The 20,407-nt window shown below is 50.1% G+C and overlaps 1 protein-coding gene across 1 annotated transcript in view; it reads right to left on the minus strand.

Annotated features, from left to right (window-relative positions):
- Positions 1-11,882, minus strand: part of SRRM4 (serine/arginine repetitive matrix 4) — a 120,276-nt gene extending 108,394 nt beyond the window's left edge. Inside the window, exon 1 of the mRNA XM_059675789.1 lies at positions 11,365-11,882. Coding sequence (XP_059531772.1) covers positions 11,365-11,495 — 131 coding nt within the window. The 5' untranslated portion in view covers positions 11,496-11,882. The remainder of the gene's footprint in view (positions 1-11,364) is intronic.
- Positions 11,883-20,407: the final 8,525 nt, after the last annotated feature.

Genomic DNA, 20,407 nt, shown 5'->3' on the forward strand with positions numbered 1-20,407 from the left:
AGAAGTCTAAACTGCAAGGCATTGCCACTGACTTACATGACCATGGGCAACTGACCTGTTCACAGTTTAATTCTTCCCCACCCCCTTCCTTTTTTTCTGGAATAGCCCAGCCAAGGCCTAAGAGCCAAATCCAGTCCCAAAGGGCTGACACTGGTTCCAAAGAGCCAAGCCTGGCCCCTGAGACCCCAGCCTAGTCCCTAAGAGCCAAAGCCAGTCTCCAAGGGAGGAGCCTAGCCCAGACCCAAACAGCTGAAGCCAGTCCCGAAGGGCAGAACCTCACTCCAAAGAGCCCAGCCTCGCCCCTAAGCAAGCTCCCCTCTCCCACAGGCCCCAGGGAGCCAGCCTCAGTGTGTCCCCGTGATTTCCACAGGCACCTCCCCCTGGAGAGTCAGCAGCCCTTTCAACCTCGGGCTCCCAGGCCAAGTGCGCTCACTTACGGGTCCTGTCCTCTAGGGCCGTCTTGTGGGGACCGGGGCTTCCCATGACCCGGCTCAATCTGATTGTAATGGACTTAGCCCGGGATGGCCCAGCCAAGGCCTAGGAGCCCAATCTAGTCCCAGAGGGCTGACACTAGTTCTGAAGACCCGGCTGCTAAGGAATTCTCCTTTTGACGATATTAACTCTGGCCTGCCTGCTAATTGCTACTTATTTATAGACACGTCTTCTCTACTCAAATGTGAGCAACTCGAGAGCAGAGGAAATGCTACTTACCACGACACTTTGTGTTTAGTAGAAGCGGTGCTGAAGGGAGATGTGAACAAATGAAGGGGGGTGTGATCCCTCTGCACAGTTTAAAAATAAAGGGTTGCGGCAGTTGGGGTTCCTTCCTGTGCGGGAGATCGCAGGGCAGGTGTCCCACCCGCACAGGGTCCAGGCCCGCTCTGGCATCACCCAGCTGCGCGAGTTTAGGCAGGTTACTCACCCCTCTGATCCTTACTTTTCTCGTCCTCAAAGTGGAAACTGTCATAGTATCTAACACCTCACAGGCCGAATGAGTGATTAGTGGTATGTTGCAGAGAAAGCATTTTGCTCAGTGATGGGCATGTAGTCAGTCCTCAGGAACTATGGTTAGTAGCCATTATGAGAACATTGACATCAAACAGGCACTTTCTGTTGTGAGGATCACAGGAGATCAATAGTAACTGTTTAACTACAACGGCAGCAGCGGTAACGATATATGGTTATTTCAATGATGTGACTTTAGGCAAGTCATTCTGCATATGTGAGCCTCACCAGTTCTGTTTGTAAAATGGGGATAAATTAATTTCTCTGCCTTCTTCCCCGAGGAACTCTGAGCAGTGTAGGTAGGGTGTTAGGACTGGTGTCAAGGGTCCATGTTCCAGCTCCGCTCTGATGCTCACACTGGCGTACACAGGACTGACTCCCTGTGCGCCCTCTGTCCTCAGTCTCCCCGTCTGCAACATGAAGAGCTGTGTTTGAGCTCCTCAAAGGTCCCCTCTGTGAGCTGATGCCAGTTTGTAAGAACCTGACCATTGGAAGGTGCCTTTAACGGAGTGGTTTCCTTCTGGAAACAGATGTCCCACGGTAAACGGTGGCCCTGAGCCCAGCCTGCACCACTGCCCAGACACCTCCCCTGCGACAGTGGGCTGGGCCCTGTCACCTGCCACCTGGCCGTGGAAGCCAGGCTGGCCAAACAAAAGCCTCCTTATCAGCTGGAAGCTCTGAAATAGGATCCCAGAAGCAGCCAGAGCTGCTCACCTGCTCTGCTGGGCACAGGCTGGGCACAGATGGACATCTCCTCAGGATCCCAGACCAGGCTCCGGGCGGCATCTGCCCGGAGGTCTCGATGGGGCAGGTGCCATACCTCACAGTGGGGGCGGGGAGCAAGGGAGAGTGGTGTCTGGTCACAGCAGGGAAGTGCAAATATGAACCTTGACGGTGGGCAAACACCACCTCCCTGAACACAGAGCTCACCCGGGCTGGCTCAGGCCATGGACCTTGGGCAAGCCCCTCCCCCTTGGTGGGTCTCCATCCCCCACCCACAAAATGAGGAGCTGACTTAGACTAGCAGGTCCTAAAGATCCTTCGATCTCCCGCCTCTCAGTAAGAGATTTTGAGACTAAAACCCCCACATATAGGGTGTCCCAAAAAATGTATGCACACACTTTGAATACTTATAAAGGTGGTGTTTACTGAAAATACATTTCATTTTCAAAATTGAGCTATCAGCTATTAACATGCGTATACATTTTTTGAGACATCCTGAATATGTATTTACTTATAAATTCTACACACACACTGTTGTTCCAAAATGTTATGTATATTATAAAACATATCCCTCACCCACCACTTGTAAACTGAGGAGACTGGGTGATCTCTGAATCCTTTAGCTCTAAAATTCTGATGCTACACGGCGCTGTGCCTAGGTCCGGCTCCGAGTTTCCTCATCGGTAACATGTGCTTCTATACCTGCATGCCTTCATTAAGTATTCGTTCTACAAATGTTCAAAGACCCCCAACTGTGGTCACTGTCCGAGGTGCTGAGATACAGCAAGGAGTGAGATAGATATGGTCTCTACCTCAGTAGTTCCAACAGTTCTCAAAGGAAATGACATCGCTGTTTTCATATATTGGCAATTTCTACTATGAGGCATGAAAGTGGTTTGATGAAGGGAGAGTGTTAAAATTCATACATCCCACCAACATCTGTTTGGTCCTCTGCTATGTATCAGGTGAGAGAGATACACCAATGCACACACATTCCCTTCCTCATGAAGCTTATGGTCTGCTGGGAGAAGTACATTTCAATCAATGATCCCCAATTAATATAATATTACATGTCCAGAACCAAGAAGGGTACTACAGCGCTAAGAAAGGCTTCAATGTGGGGTGTGTCCAGTCTGGGAAGGACTCCCTCAGAAAACAGCACCTGAGCTGAAATCTCAAAGTGGAGTAGGTGCAGATTAGGCCTGGGGAGAGGGAAGCTTTCCTGGCAGCACGTGCAAAGGCCCTGAGGCAGGAAGGTCATGGAAAGTTTGCATAACTAAAAGGAGTAGGGTGCAGCAGAGGAGAGGGAGTGAGGGGCAGTATTTTAGGAATGATCTTGGGGGGTGGGCAGGAACTGTCCCCTAAAGAAACTTTAGGCCTTGGCAGGGAGTTGGCTCTGTAGTCTACAAACCAAGGGATAGTGATGGAGGTCTGTAGCTGGGAGGACGTGTATCTGACTCGCTCTGAATTATTCTGGCTCGCTCAGTGTGGAGAATGGGCAAGGAGGTGAGGGCAGCGTGTTGTGAGATGCGATTATAACAATGGCGATTGCCTAGACTGGACTAATACAAGACGAGCAACACGAAGCAAAAACACCCACAACCTTCAAAGCCAAACCACAGTGACAGGGAGAGAAGAACATAGCCAGTTGCAGTCGGGCAGACCCGGGTTCAGATCTCACTTTCATCACTTCCACATTGTGACCTCGCACAAGCCACACTCCCCTCCCTGGTCTCAGTTTTTCCTTCTCTGCAAAGTGTGCTAAACTGTAAACATATCCATTAAGCGCTCTGGGCTCTTCTCCCCATTCTGAGTCCTACCAGCCATGTGCCCTTGAGCAGGTCACTTCCACTCTCTATGCCTCAGTTTCTTCATCTGTAAAACATGTTCTTAAAAATGCTTGTCCCTGGAGTTATGGTGAGGATGGAATGAGACAACAGGTGAAACGTGCTTAGCACCGGGCTGGGCACATGACGGCGTGAGGAGCTCAGCACACACATTCCCACCGTGAGTGAGTGCGTGCACGCTCCATGAACGCACACACTTCAGGCCCAGATGGCACCTCTCCTCCCCCAGGAGTGGGCTGCCTTGTAAAATCCCAGCTCACTTGCGTAAGCTTAACTTTTAACGAAGCCAGAGAACAGGGACCGGGTGTTTCTGCTCAGCGAAGCTGTCAGCAGCATGTAAGCCCTGGGAATCCGGCAACTAGGGAATCTCCTGATGAGAAACATTTGCGTCCAGAGGATCTTCCTATTTGTTTTGAACAGACACATGTAGACGTGAATTACTTAATGACTGTTTTAGGGTTCGGCACTGTTCCTGTATTTGGTTTGGCTTTGTCTCTATGACATCTTAATTCTGTGTTTTATTTCACGGAGGTCCGCACACAGGCTGTGGCGTATGGAAGCTCCCTCAGCAAAATCTCAAATGGAGGTGGGGGAGGGGGAGAGAAGAGGGAGAGAGATAAGTGGGGGGGAGAAGAGGGAGAGAAGGAAAGAGGGTGGGAGAGAGGGAGGGAAGGAGAGAGAGGGAGAGGAGACGGTAGCTTTGACGGTGTTGCAGGTGTGCAGTGAAGGGGGCTGCTGGGTGAGGGGGAGAGTCTAGATTTGCATGCATGAATATGAGAGATACATCAAACCCTCACCGTCATGGGAACAAGATTTGCCACTGCTATTTGGAAGTCTAAACAGTGTCTTTTTCAATTTCCTAATCTGATTGATCACAATCAGAGAGATTGTAAATTTCATGCTTGTCCATAACACATGGAGGGCCCAGCTAAGCTTCTGACACTGCTATTCAAAGTCACCGCTGGCTGCATAGAATTGGGAGAGAGGAGCCAAGAGAAGCAGAGCAGACCCTGGACCCTGACTGAGAGGGCAGGAGCCCCACGGGACCTCCTGCCTGGACAGGGAAGTCCGCAGCTGGCTTCCCAGGCACTGCCTCCTCTGTTTGCTGCCTACATCTATGGAGTCCTCTCCAGCCTTCCTCTCACTCTGCTGCAGCCACACTGACTTTATTGCTGTTCCTCAAATACACCCAGCATGCTTCTACCCCCGGGCCTTTGCACTTGCTGTATCCTCGGTCTCAGACACACACTTTCCCCCAGTTATCCGCCCGGCTTGCTCCCTTCCTTCATCCAGGTCCGGGACCTCTCCATCCAACAGCAGCCCCCACCCCCAGCCCCCGCACCCCTCCCTCCATCTCTTTCTCCCAATTTGATTCTTCTCTCGAGTCCTCCTTACCACCTGGCCTTGTATTACATGTTTGTTTCTTCACTTAGTATCTTTCTCCCTGGGCAAGAGCAGGAACTTCACATTGTTTGCCGTGCACTGAGTAGGAGCTCAGTAACACTGGCGAATGAATGAAGGTACAACTTTATTTTTTAGCCGCATGCAGCTTCCTCCAGGTGTGCGTTCACTCCCCCGTGGTTTGTCTGCAACGTGTGTGGGCTCACTCTGATGCAGACGCAATCTCGCTTTAGCCAGAAACCCAACGGCCGACACCAGACCCTGCGTCCTTGAGCCAGTGCCAGGGAAGCTGGAAGCTTTGTAATCCACGGGCCCTCCTTCACCCGCATTCACTCTCCCCGCCCCCCCACCCCAGAGTTTAACCTGCTGCTCTTCTGGGAAAAGATCTTTCTTGAGATTCTACTGGGGATAAAGGCCTTATTCCTTCTGATCATCCCTTGTATTTGTAGGTAAAATTGATGAAATAAACAAATCATTGCCACTTTACAGATCAGATAACTAAGGGTAACTGTGTGACTATAAGCAAGGGACTCCGGCCTCAGAGAGGGTTTCCCCCTCCTCTGGCTTCCACATCCCCTTCTTTATTCCCGCCTACCTTCTGTAGTACTTCAGACGGCCTGCCTCGTGTCATATAGACGCGTGTTTGTGAGTAACTTTCCAAGGCCCGTAAAGGGAGACACTGCATTTCATTCATCCTTTCCTCCCTGATGGGCCTGGCATGCAGGACTAATAAAAACTATGACTGATTATTAACAGCAAGAGCTAACATTGATGGAGGCCTTACTGTGGCCAAGCAGCACCTTCCAGAACCAGTTCGTCCAGTCCTGACAACACCTCTCACAGGTGGCTGCCATTGTTAGCCCCTTTTGTGGATGGAGAAGGTGAACTTGTTTGCCAAAGTCACACAGCCAGTACGAGTTCGCGAACAGTGAACGGGAACATTCTTTGATTAGTTTGCCATCAGGGCCTGTCAGGTTCTTTTCAGCAGCTCTGCACATCTCCAGGGGCTCTTCGGGGAGTGCCAACATCATATTCTCACATAACTCCCGAGCGGTGGGGTGGACAGGTGGCAAGGCCAAGGCACCCGGGTGGTGAGGGGCGCGGCATTCTCCCTGCATCTCAGCGGGTGGCTCGTGTCATAGTGAGGAGACTGCCATTCACGGGGGTCGTGGTCTGTGCCGGGCACTGGGCCATGTTCTCTATAGGAGTTATCTCATTCACACCTCACTACAACCCCATCCGCTGAGCATTTCACAGATGGGGAAACTGAGGCATGGGACAGTGAAGTGACCGGCAGATTCCAAAGCCAGGAAAGAGCAAAGCAGCATTTCCGCCTGGGTGGCTCTGACTTCAGAGCTCAAGCCTTTCACCACTTTTCTTTCTCTGCCTCAGAAACATTCCCTCAGACTTCAGAGCAAGCCTTCCTAACAAGCAATTAGAGAACTCCGCTCTGTTAAGCCCCTGCACATTCTTCCACCTCCCGGGAGGAGAATGTGCCCCTGCAGCCTGCCTCGGTGCTTGGGGAGCAGGAGGCACGTGACTCAGGCTTCCTTCCTCATGAAGGGGGTTGGGCTGCGAGGGATGGCCCCTCTGGGTGGCTTGGAGGAGGGGGGGGGGGAGTTCATGGAGCCTCCCACAGGCCCAGAAAGCACTTCCAGGGGACACCGGTCCACCTCCTGCCCCTACCAGCCGCCATGTCTAACCTCCTGCAGCCAGGGGGCTGTCTAGGGAGCTTCCCCTGATACTAGCGAGAGTCAAGTCTTCTCAGAATCCCCAGTGTCAGGACTGGGAGTGGCGCTGGGACAGAGCGGACCTGCTGGATTGGGACCGCGTGTACTCACTCCATTAACGCATCCAACTGTCACCAACATGTACCACAGCCCAGGTCTCTCCAATAGCACCCCACCAATGAGCACAGACGGCCGGACATGATCCCCTGCCGACCCCCGGACACCCCTCGGCACATTTCACCTTCAGAAGGAGAGAGGTTGGACCCAAAGGATAACAGGCCCTTCCCAGAGAAAAGCCTTCGCTCATCGCCATGACCCTCCGTGCCTGGCTCCTAACCACGGCTGTCAGGCCCCCTCCCACAGTCCCTTACTGGGCTCCCCAGAGCAGGGTCAATACAAACCTGCTAACTGATCTCTTGGCACAAAGGGGAGTCTTGAATTAAATGGTTCAAACGCTTTTTTCCTGACTTACAATTTGGCCATCTTTCCCTTTATGCAGAAAAATCTCCAATAATTTGGAATTTATGACCCTTTGGACAGGTACTGGGCTGAAGTCTGCTTCTGGACTATTCTGACTAGAAAGGCTTTTCGAAGAAAATTAATAGCTTGCCAAAAGACCTTTAAAGGGAATGCTTATCCCATTATAAGGGGGAGCCCCTTTTTAGCCCTTTACTGGCTCACATGTATCCACAAACAATTGATATACTAATTACAAATGATTTTTACATGCTCATTAAGTCCTCAACTACTATCGGTCCACTTGATTATAACAGTTTGAGCTGGCCTTGAACACTAGGCTTTCCACTTTGAGCCTAAACTTCTTGGGTACAAACTTTTCCCGACTAAGCGATTAACAAAGATAATTCATGATGCCAGGGGAAATGGCTACACCTCTTTGGTGCGGGCAGAATCCGTGGATCTTATTGATGCATGCTGCTCTCTCCCAGCTGGGATGGGGGGAGGTCTGACCATGGTGAACCTGCATCCTGGTTTGCCTGGGATAGTTCCTGTTAGATCTCCATCCTGAGAGAACTACTCACAGCAACCCCCTTCCTTTCAATATTGATAGAAACCATAGACTATGTAGTCGCTCTAGATTCGATGGAACTAGGGATTAAAATTATGATTTTCAAGGAGGTTGAGCCTTCTCTAGACTGGCAGCACCTGGTCAATCTCTATGCAAACCCAAAGAATGCTCCATAAAGATGCTGTGCCAATCCTTGCTGAATCCAGATCATTCTTCAACCGAGTCAGATCAGAAAGCAGCGCACCTTCCCCTGAGGGAGGGGAATTGTGGACCGCTCCCAGTTGCTGTGTGTTAATTCCATCTCCATGTAGTTGCCTGCCAGGAGTTGAAATCCCACCATTGTTACTGTCAGCACTAATGTGGTGGGGAGGGAAAGGGGTGGGCACGGAGAGCACAGGCCCGGGAGGAGCAGCTGCTTGCCTTCGGCCTTCGCAGCTCGGACTGTGCTAGAGGCGATGCCTATTAAACGACTGCTCTGCCTGCACACTGTGGGGAGTGCTTTTACCTTCTCCATCCTCAGACCTCCCTGCCTGAGGCGCTGCTGGTATTATTTCATTTCCCAGCTGACAAAACAGCTCAGCAAGGTAGAGCCACTGGTCCAGGACACTCAGCTGCGTGCAGAACCGAACAGAAATCCAGGTTTGTCTGAAGCCCAGGTCTGAACTGGTAACCACTCTGATGTACTGCCACCCACTCCGTTACACTGTTCTGACATTTGAGTCAGACATCTGCCTGCAATTTGATACATTATAAAGCCATTGCCTCATCAAGTATGCCTCACCGAGGGGAGGGAGGGAGAAGGGGGAGTACGGATGCTTCACAGAGGGGGATGGGGGTGGGGGAGAGGGAGCAGGGGACGCTTTGCTCCCAGTGCCTGCATGATGCATGCACACTGCCATGGAATCAGCGAATTGAATGTACTCAATTATCTTCGGAGATAGACTTAAAATGTCCCGGGGAGTTCATTCAGGGGGTAGCCCTCATCTATAAACAAACAAGTGTGTAACCCACAGAACTGGCTGCTGGTGCACCCGCCTCCTCCCCATCTCCCCGCAGACAGTGACAGGAGCAGATCTGCTGACTGCGAACTGGGCTTGACTCATGGAACTAAACAACATTTCTGATGAGACCGCGTCCCCAGGCTGCCTCTGGAGGAAGCCGCTGGGGCCCAGCCCAGGCTATGCCCGTGCCCCTGTCCCTTCCTTCCTAAGACCTCTCTGCTTTAGAAACACGGCACTTTCACCCTCAAGTAAGCACAGAACATTAAAAAGGGGGTGGACGTTGACCACACGGGGTGTGGCTGACTCGCGTGAGAATGGGGATGACCCAGGTTTTAGGTTTTGCAGGCAGTCTTGATAAAAGACTACTCAAACTCAGCCTTTCCTGAAAACTTGACTACAAATGCCCTCTGTTCACTCTCCTCACCCCCATCACCCCCAACCAGGAGTCACGGGCAGTACATCAGAGTGGTTACCAGTTCAGACCTGGGCTTCAGACAAACCTGGATTTCTATTCGGTTCTGCACGCAGCTGAGTGTCCTGGACCAGTGGCTCTACCTTGCTGAGCTGTTTTGTCAGCTGGGAAATAGAAATAATACCAGCGGCACCTCAGGCAGGGAGGCATGGGGACTGAGGCGGGTACAGCGCTCCCCACAGTGCGGAGTCTGTTCTAAGGGAGGCCACACCTGTTACAGAAGAGGATCCGTCCAGCAAGACATGAGTGAGGGGCTTGTGGCTCAGACCTTCATCTCAGGGGTGGAGACCAGGACATTAAAAGACACCAGGGTTAAAACCCCCGTGTGGGGAGGCATGGCTACTGTGACATTCTCAGATGGTTGAGACTGGGATTTACACAAAGATACAACAGCATGAGAGTTGGAAAACCTCGCGGGCAATTTTTATGATTGAGAAGGTGACCAAGAAAAGAGCATGCCAGTAACAGGCTGACAGGCACCGGGTGAGGGTACCAAGCCAGTAGGGCATTGGGCAAGCTTTGCAGAATTAAAATACCACCAGGAAACTGCTCGCCTTTCCCCGGACCGCTGAATCTACGGACGACCCTAGACCAAGTGCCACACGGCTAGTTTCCAGTGAAATTCTCTCTGGTCCCCTGGACAAGGGCATTATTTTTTTGGCCAACACAGCACCTGATTTGCCAACAGTAGGTGCACTCACTCCAAAGGTGGAACAAATGGCAGAAACCCAAGATGATAAAACCGCTGACATCAAAACTCTCTACAAAGAACCTCCTTCCAAGCAGAGAAACATCGGCTTTTGATGGCATTGGGTGTCATTGTTCCCCTTCTCCAGCCTGTGTCAGAGGGTGCCCCTCCCTCCCATCCTCAGACACTGGCTGCTGCTGCTTGCAGCCCCTACACCCTGCTGGCCCCTCACCACATCCGCCCATTCCCAATGGGGGGCACCCATTTTTCTAAAGACCAAGATGAGCCGGGCCCCTTCCAGACCCTGAAAAGTTCTCCAGGCCGAGTGTGATTTTAGGTACGATTCCCTGCCGGTCCTCCAGCCCTCGGCCGCTGGAAAGTTCAGATTCGGTTGTACCAGGACAGGCATCCTGTCTGAAGCACTTCCCCAGACATATTTTCAATCTACTCCCTTAATGTAGCCTGCCAGGATTAATAAATCCTCCAAGCAGTCTCCCCTGGTCCACTTCTTCCTTTATCTCCCAGCAAACCGCTCAGCCAACACCAGCGAATGATGAGTTTTCATACTGCCTTGGTTTTCCCTGGCAGAGGGCACAGCCTTTTCCCTTTCATTCTCAAACTCCTCTAGATTGAGCGATTCATGAAAAGAATTGGGTTTTCTCCACCCTGGAATGTTTCCGTGTTGCTCAGCCTTCTCTCGGTCCACCCCACATCCTCTCCTCCCTCTTTCTGCATCCCTTTCACTTCTCCCTTACCTTCCCCTCATCACACTGTGTCCACCAGCACCTAAGGATCCCTTCCCATGCCTGCATGCCAAGCACTCGGGTCCTTTTTGAAAGACCAGATAAAACTCTCCCAAGACCATCCCTGTGATCTTGGGAGGCTCCTCCCTGACTCTTGAGCTCCGTTCCTGGTTTTGGATGCTGGCGACGACCGAATTCAGCAGCAACAGCAGCCAGAAAGGCACGGAGCAGGGTGCTATTTGGGGTGCATTGGGGGGACCAGCATATGGGCTTGTGTCAAAACCTTCAGAGCTCGCTAGTTTGGGAGCTGAGTATAGAAGTGTGCCACTAGCGCTGAACACTGCTTCAGCTGGTTCAAACCTTAGATCTTTTTGTACAACATTTCCAGCCACAACAATTCCTCCCCACCCCTGCTCTGAGCTCTGGGATACCAAGAAAAGTTTCTCAGTCGTTGTATCCCACCTACACCACCCACCCTAGGCAAGCAAAACCTCTTGACCAGAAGCTGCCAGGTCAGCAGACAGCTGTGTTGCTCCTTGCTAAAGACTCCCTGTCCCTTCTCACCAGCTCCCAGTCATGCAAGCAATTAGTCCCCATGTTCCAGCAGGAGAGAGCGAGTAGTGAAGGAAAGACAGGCACACTGGCCCAGCTGTCTGCATCCACCCTTCAGGGCACAGGCCAGAATGGGGGCCCATCAGGGTCTCCCCCTTAAGAAGGAGGTCATTACCTTGGCAGAGGCTTGCGGGCTGTAATGCTAGCGACAATGATGCTCTCAGGACGCGGGGTGGCCACCGCTTTAAAGGTTCCTCGCCAGAACTTCTCAAAAAGCTGCTTCTCGCCTTGCTGAACGCTCGCCATCGCCAACCCAAGGGCCACTCCCGGGGCGCTGTCCGAAGTGCTGAAACGATGATTCCAAACCGGGGCACACCGGGCTCCGGGCTCTGTCCACGTGAAACCTAGAGGGATCGGGTGGGAAAGATCGGGGTTCAGGGCGGGGGGGTGGGGCGCCTCAGCCGGGCAGGCAGGGGAGAAAGGAGGCTTGTCCCCGGCGTTCTCGGCTTCTGGGTTGGCTGGGGCTGCGCGCTGAGCCTGCGGAGCCCCGTGCCCCAGTGAGGGAGGGAAGGCTGGCTTTCTCGCGGCGCCAGGACAGGAGAGGCGCCCGGGTCGTCTGTGTGTGCGTGCGCGTGTGAGCTCGGGCGCGCTGGGTTTTGTCTCTCTCACAATGTGACGTTGGAAGAGGAGGCTGGTCGCGCAAGCTGCACTTTCCTCCCTCCCCTCGTCTCCTCCTCCCCACCAGCTCCCGCCTCCTCGGCTCAGCCCTCCGCCGCCATCTGCATAACAAAAGCCCGCAGGTCCTGGGAGGAGAAAGGGCGGGGCGTGCGCCTGTCACTAGGGCCCCGCGGTGGCAGACTTGCGAAGCTGACCCCAGGAAGAGCCATCGGCACCCCGAACGGAACCAGGCAGCAGATCCTGCTTTCCAGCCCTCTCTCCTCCCCCACTATCGCAGGCCTTCCTCCATCCGCTCCTGGGTGTGATCCAAGCGGCCACCTCCCTTCCCAGCCCCTTGGCAAGTCTCAAAGCGGATCTCCTACGGAAGGGGAGAGTAAAAACTTAATCTCTCCGCTCAAGCCAATCTCTCCCACCCCACACACTTCTGGGAGGGACTGCCTAGGCCAGAGACGGGGGAGGGAGGTCCCCTGTGTTCCTCTTTGTGCCTGAGGGCCTCGAGATCCCCACCACCCAGAAAGTGCCATTGGATGGACAATCGGTCACCAACACGGCTTCTCGCCATCTGCCAAGCAGCCCCCCCCACCCCACCCCCCACCCCCCGCAGAGGGGCGCAGCATCACATCTGTGCGCGCGGCGCGCTTTTGTGCCTCAAAGCCAGCCAGTCCACCATCCCGATGCCTAGCGGTCCACAGGAAGAGCACCCACCCCACCCCGCCCCAGGGCATCCCATCCGCTCCTGGGAATTCGGCTTCAGCCACTTTCCTTAACACAGCTTGTCTCGGGAGAGGAGTCTGTTTTGGAGAAGAAAGCTTTGGGGGGAGGGATTTGAGGGGGAACTCTGAGGATTGGGGGAGGGGGCGAGGGGGATAGTTACTTTTTGAGCTCTTCCTCGATCTTCTACCCCTTCCCAGTTCAACGCTAATCCCTGAAAGTGGAAGCTCAGAACCACAAATAAACCCTAGCCACAGAGGGTTTTGGCAGAAGAATTTCTCTACTTTCACCCTCAGGGTTTTCATTAAGAAAAAGAGGTAATTGTAGGACCCCTTAGCTCATCTCTCCCCTGGAGCCCTTTAATCTCAGCAGAGTTGCTATTCTCACTCCCCAGGCTGCAGACTCCTGGAAGGAAAACTCGCCAATTCTTAAAGGCCTCCCAGCGCCTAGCACCAGGTCTCCACCATGGCTCTAACAACCCCCCCCCGCCCCCCCCCTCCCCTGCTCTTGCTGATAGCTATGGAGACCCAGGAACCCCAAAAGCAATGTCAACTTCAAGAATTTTTTAAAAGGGAACAGGAGGGAAGTGGGGCGGGAAGGGGGGAGGAGCACAGACAGAACAAGAAGGGGAAGGAGAAGGAAAGAACCCCGAGGTCACCGGGCTCTGGTCCAGAAGCGCATCTACTTTGGATATACGCATGTGTATTGGCTATTGGAGTCGGTTTATGTGAGTGCCTGGGAGCGCTGCTCGCTCTGCAGTGACCCCTTCTGGTCGACAACTAGAGATGCATTTGCTAGCTTCTTAGAGAGGGTCGCTGCTGCCAGAAGGTGGGGTTCCTTAGGGCTGGGGAGCTTGGAGGTGAAGGAAACTAGAGACTGGGCTCCACCTCTCCCATCCCCTCCTGCCTCTCAAAGATCCCCACTGCCCTTGGCTCTCGGGCCCTATTTCCTGACGTTTTCATTTTAAAGCCTTTGAGAGCTGGCTCTGTAGCAGCCTGGGATATTTAAATTTAGCCTTAGTCATGACAGTAGGAGTGGGAACTAAGTCACCTGCATGGAAAAGGTAGCTGGGTCCCTACCTCCACAAGATCAATTAACATTTCCCAGCCAGTTCCCCTGCGAAGTTCCCGCAATGTTAATAAAGTCTCTGTTTGCATAAGATTGCCCCCTTTGATACCTAAACAGTACAATATGGCTAATCATTGTTCATCAGCATTAAGGGACATCAGGATATTGAGTCTGGACCCATTTCTAAAAGTCCAGTGAACAATAAATGATTCAAATAATTACCGGAATAATACGAAATATGATAATGAGCCAATTCATCTCTCTTTGTGCCTTTAAAAAGGATCAGACTAAATTATTCAAACTACAGGATTCTGTATTTTTTCATATAGACATTTTTTTGAGGGGGGGGGGAATGATTTCATTACTCAAGGTTTACCAATCCTCACTTCTTGAAGGCTGTACCTTGTGTCTAATCTGAATCCCACCTCTGCTGTTTATTATCCATTCCTCTCCTCGAATATAGGTAGACACGGGTTCAAATGCCCCTGGATTAACACAGATAAACCAGGAATTCTCCTTCCCTAGTTGCATAATTCCCAAGATTCTACAAGACAAATACATTCATTGTTATCTCAGATAAAAATAGCTTCCCTTATCAAGTGTATGTTACTGTTACTATGTTCTGGTCACCATGTGTGTACTATATGTGTGTAACATGTATAGCACCAAGTAAAGAGACTAGTGTAATGAGCCCCTGTGTACCCATTCCAATTTCAACCATTACAATACATAGTTGATTTTTAAAAAAATCCTCACCTGAGGACATACTTAGAGAGAGGAAGGAAGAGAGAGAAACACTGATTGGTTGCCCTCCGTACATGCTCCTACTGGGGGACCCAACCCAAAACCCAGTTATGTGTCCCCAACTAGGAATCGAACTGGCAACCTTTTGGTGCACAGGATGATATTAAACCAACGGAGTCACCATGGCCGGGCTGCAGTTGATTTTTTATCTCGCTCTGACCCGCTTTCCACACTCCCAAGTTATTCTGAAGCAAATCCAAACACCACATTAGTCCAGTTGTAAGTACTGCAGGATTATCTCTAAAAGATAAAAACTGCTTTTTTTTTTTTAAGTTTAGGGTCATTGTCATTATGATGCTAGATAAAATTAACAATAATTCCTTAATATCACCAAATAGCCAATGTTTGCTCTCTTGTGTTATTTTTAAGATTTTTTATTGTTATTTAGAGAGGGAGAGAGAGTGAAACATCAATTAGCTGCCTCCTGCATGCCCCCTACTGGGAATCGAGCCAGCAACCCGGGCACGTGCCCTGAACCAGGAATTGAACCAGCGACGTTTCAGTGCACAGGTGATGCCCAATCAACACTGACCAGGGTTCTTTCTTCTTTATTTTTTATTAGAAACTTGGTTGTTTGTTGAGTACAGTTTCCCATAACCTGTGTTTTCCTGATTGCATACCTGTGGCATCAACAATACGTTTCTCTAAGCCCTTGATTTCCTGTTAAATGACGGTAAGATGTAGAAAGTTTAATCAGATTTAAGTTCAAAAGAAATTTCACCAGGAGGTTAATAATGTATGACTTTTCCTTTTCTTGTGATGCTAGCTGACACTGAGGATCTCTGCCTAATTTATGAATTTATTAGAGGTCGCAAAGTGGTGGTGAGCTCCAATCTATCATTCATTTTTCATGGATTAGCTGGAACACTTCTACAGAGAAATACCCCTTCATCAACTACTAGTATTTGGGGAACTCAGGGTCTGGATAGGACAGAGAAAGCAGAATAGAAACATGACCCTTTCTCTTTATTTACTGGTTTAAAAAATATAGAGATGGGGTGCTAACATCCTCACAAGGTAGTACTGAGTACGTTTTTTTTTTATCCTTCTGATAAACGCAGATTTAAATATATCCGACGCGCTGCAGTTCATTGCTATTAGTATTTTCATCAATGCCAAAACTGTCTCCGTGAAGCCCGGACAGCCCATTCAATTGATTCCCGAGCCCTCTGGCACCAGAGAAGCCTTTGACGACATTCTCTTTTTCTGAGATGTCAAGATGTTCCAAGCTCAACTCACAAATTTCCTGCCCAGACCTGGAATTGGCCATTCCTCCAAACAGCACTGGTTCCCTTGAGTGGGTTGCCAGGGTTGTTCACCTCTATTGGGTTAGTTACTATTTCTAGGACTTTTTAGAGTAGAGACCTAGGAAATTTTATTTGAGGACAAAAGATATATATTATGACTTTCTACTGATAATTTCCTCTCAAATAAGGGCTGCAGGTTTGCCCCATTAATCATAAATCTTATACTTGTATCTCCTTTTATGCCATGCCAAAAATCCAAGTTTAGTGACACCAACATAATTGCCCATTTCCTCAATCCCATAATACACACACATCCTTTTCAGAAGACCATGCTTAGACTATTACCTATAATGTGACTGCTAAAGTCAGTTTAAGATTTTTTTTTAACCACTCACTTGGGTGTATATTCAAATTAATGTGTTTTAAAATCAATTGGAATAAAATCACATTGAGGTTTATTTACTTACTTTGCCTTTTGATTTTTAGAGATTGCTTTTAAATATAACTTTCTTTTTTAATTACGTAAAATATTGACATGGCTCTAAACTCAAAACTTCCAAAAAGGTATATTCAGACAAATCTAGACACCTTGTCCCACCCACCCTCTTTCCCTCTCCAGATATACTTTTAAAATTTCTTATGGTTTATCCTTCCACTGAAAAATATACTTCTCATTCAAAATTATTCCATTAAAAGGAAAAAAAAGTAAGAGCACAGGTGAGACAAAGATGCTACAGAGATTCTCAAGTAGTAGTCAAACCACTAGTGTGCAGGACACATTGTATTATCTTCCTGTGGGAACAGCCAGACTGCCTTTTCCAGGGCTGGAAAGGGCCTGCCAGCACTGGACTAGAGAGAGGGGAATGGGAGAAGGGAAGGAGGGAGAGAGAGAAACATCGATGTAAGAGAGACACATCAATCGGTTGCCTCCCACATGTGCCCTGACTGTCCTGGGTGTGCAATTGAACCTGCAACCCAGGTACCTGCCTTTGACCAGGAATCAAACCTGTGACCCTTTGGTCTGAGGGCGGATGCTTTAACCATTGAGCCACATTGGTCAGGGCTCAACAGACTTTTTTTAAAAAATATTTTATTGATTTTTTACAGAGAGGAAGGGAGAGGGATACAGAGTTAGAAACATCGATGAGAGAGAAACATCGACCAGCTGCCTCCTGCACACCCCCCACTGGGGATGTGCCCGCAACCAAGGTACATGCCCTTGACTGGAATCGAACCCGGGACCCTTCAGTCCGCAGGCCAATGCTCTATCCACTGAGCCAAACCGATCAGGGCTCAACAGACTTTTTATGCAGAGGTGTGTAGCATAGCTCCTTTGCTTACAAGCAACATACATTAGGCATGTACACACGGTGGACATCTCATCTACTGACTAAGCTCATGTAGTATTTAAACAGAAAGGTAGAAAGGGGACTTGCCTAAGAGAATCCAGTTTTGCATCCCAAAGCATCCCTCCTCCATCGTTAGGGCCTGTGTGTGTGTGTGTGTGTGTGTGTGTGTGTGTGTGTGTTTAAAGACAGGCTGCAACTTCTGAATGTGGCTACTTTGTCTTGCCTGTTACTTCTTTTCTACCGAAAGGAATACCAAATTCTCTCCTGGAATGCTTTGAAGCAGAGACAGAGGCAACTGACCTTTGGCTTGGACCAAAACAGAGGCCACAAAAGGAGAAAAGCAGGGCCGTGCACACGCCTGTGGCCCCCGCAGGCCTGGAGGCAGAACTGAAGCCGGGCGTGTCTGCAGCAGGGGCTTTGGGGACAGCTCCCGGCAGAAGCAGCTTCCCTCATTCCTCGCTCCTGGACTGGATGTTGCCGAAATAATTGCCGAACGAATCGATAGTGTTGTGATGTGACCGCGGCAGTCACTGCATTATGTTCCTCCTGGAAACTGGGTGGCCTTGCAGGCGGGCCAGGTTCCACACAGGCTGCCGACAGCCCCAAAGCGCAGAATAACTGCATCCTCCCACTGGCTTCCGCGGCAGCTCTTGGAAGCAGGCTCCCACATAAGGGAAGGGACTTGTCTGAGATGGTACAGCCAGAACGGTCACGGGTCCACGGTGCCTTTCCCCGTCACTGTTTTTTGAGAGTAAAATAAATGTCATAGGATTTTGTCTTTAGAAAAGTGATAGGTGCTATTTTTTTTTAATGTCCCGCTCAACTAGACCTCATGGAGAATTCCCGAGGTCTATTTTTCAGGACTCTGAGCAACAAGCTATGACTCCCAGCCCAATCTCCTTCAGGGAGTCTGTACATGCAGAGGGTGTGAAGGGCCAGCATTCCTGTCCTCACTGAACTCTGGCAGCTCTCATTCCTGACTCAGGCCTCAGTTTCCCATCTGTGAAAGGAAGGGATTGGCCTGTCAGAGGGCGTCAACTGGCAGCCCACAGGAAGAATCTGGCCTACAGATGTGTTCTTTTCATGCCCCAAAGTCTTTAAAACTAGAGAAGTGGAATGACTACAGTCGAAGGTCAATGCTCTCAGACACCACCACTCCTAACTGCCGCTCACCCAGCCCTCCTTGTGCATGCACATGTCCCCTTCATCTCTGTGTCGATTCTTGGGATTGAGCGTCTCTAAGGATCTTCCCAGGAGTGACACTCGCAGCTTTTCTTTGCTTATAATATTCATAACAGTAATTTTAATAGCAGAAACTAGCCTGTATTGAGCTCTTCCTATCTGCCTTGCAAGGGATTAAGCACTTGACACGCACCATATTCCCTCCTCATAGTAGTCCAAGGAGGAAGCTATTATTATGACACGCCCCCCTTTTAAAACAAGAAAACTGGGGCTCAAAAGAGAGAAAGAGCCTTGCCCAAGATCACACAGGTGGTGGTAAATGGAAGAAGAGCTGGGATTTAGATCTAGGTCTTTCTGAGCCCAGCAGTGATATTCAAAATACTTAGCAACTAGTAGGGCATGGAGCTGACTCAGCAGATGGGCGCTGGACACAGGGCAGCCTGGGCCCCAGGGGAAGGATGAAGTGGCCGGGACAGTGCCGACAATGGGCTCTGGATGGGGCCAGAGAAGCAGCTCTTCACCAAGGTGAATGGAAATACTTCACCATTAAACAGTGTGGCTGCACCTGCCTCTCGCGTTGTGCCCTTACTGCTCTTACCCACCCCACGTGCTCCATGTCATGCTGAACCAGAGGCACCTGCAGTATCTTGAGAGCCTGTGTTGGAGCAGCGGGCACCTATGCCAGTGGTTCAGGGGGTGGACAGGGTCTCCTGAGAGATGGAGAGCTAGGAAAACTCAGCAACAGAGCCAGCAGCCTCCCTGCTTGCAGAAACTTAGGAGGAAGGAAGGTGGAATGGACTGGAAAAACAATTCTGTGGGTTTCTACACGATCTGAAGGAGGCCAGGGTATTACTCGATGGATCACTTAATGTGGCCCCCAAACCACGGAGAGCGTGGCTAAGTCTCGGAAAAGTAATTTAAGTCACGTGCCCTCTCTCATTATTGTAACAAATTACAAAACGCATTGGGCACAGACTTGCGTGCAAGAGATTGTACCAAGCACTGAGGTCACAATAAATATATATTGTGACCTATTTATGCATTTCAGTTCTCTATTATATGTTTTGAAACTTTATTTGCTATTTTTTCATATCACTTTATATTATTTTTAACAGTTTCTTAGTGATGTCTTCCTCAGGACTTCACCTGTCCTTTTGTTCTTTTATTTTTCTCTTTCGTGGATGCCATGCTCTTTGGAAGCTTGTTTAGACCAAGTTCATGGCCTTTTAGGCTCCTCCATGTGAACAGGAGTTCACTTTTTGAATAATAAGAATTCTATGTCACGGGGTGGGGGGCATCAGGATTTTAGAGATGCTTAGGTGGGGCATGGCCAAAAAAGGTGGGGAGCCCCTGGGCTACAGGCAGAGGGCTGGGGTGCACACAGAAGGAGCACTCGTCTCTGTCTGGGGAATCAGGGAGAACAGAGACCTGAAGTATGAGCTATTGGGTGCAGGAGGCGGGGCGGGGAGGGGGGCACTGCAGGGAGCGAGCTCTGGAGGACAAAGACGCAGATGTGAGACGGCACTTGGGCACAGCGCACACCAGCAGCAGCATCTCCCGGGAAGCTGAGAGAAATGCAGGTTCTTAGGCCCCACTCCAGCCGTGTGACCCCTTCTAAGTTAGAAATGAGCACCCCTAGATGTCGGGTTTCTGCAAACAAGTATAACTTAAAAAATATAAGTAAGTGAAATAAATAGAGGTTGTGAGATTTCTCAAGTGTAGACAGTTCTTGAAATATTAATAATCAATTACCATACATTATCATGATCATTGCAAAAAAAAAATACGTTTTATACCCAAAATGTAGGAGAGAGAAAGACATGATCTCAGAATAAAGAATATGCTCCTAAATGGACTAAATCTCACTTGCCTAAGATTTCACAACATTTTCCATACTGTTTCCTTTTCCTCATGTTGACACAGAAGACCCGCCGCAGACCGGCCGCAGACCAGCTGAGCGCTCTGGAGCACTGCCCGGGACATGATGCAGACAGTCCCGGAGCCTGCTGGGCATTCCATGAGAGTACATTGAAAATAAGCAGCAAAGTCAGTGGCTTCTTACCCAGCCTGGAGAGTCAAAGTTAAGTTCACAGAATCACTAACCTTACCGTTCCATCTGTCCAATCCCCCTCTACTTTTTATTTCTTTTGCATTTTTTATTGTGGTAAAATATACACAA

This window comes from Myotis daubentonii, chromosome 19 (assembly GCF_963259705.1).
Source record: "Myotis daubentonii chromosome 19, mMyoDau2.1, whole genome shotgun sequence".
Lineage (NCBI taxonomy): Eukaryota > Metazoa > Chordata > Mammalia > Chiroptera > Vespertilionidae > Myotis > Myotis daubentonii.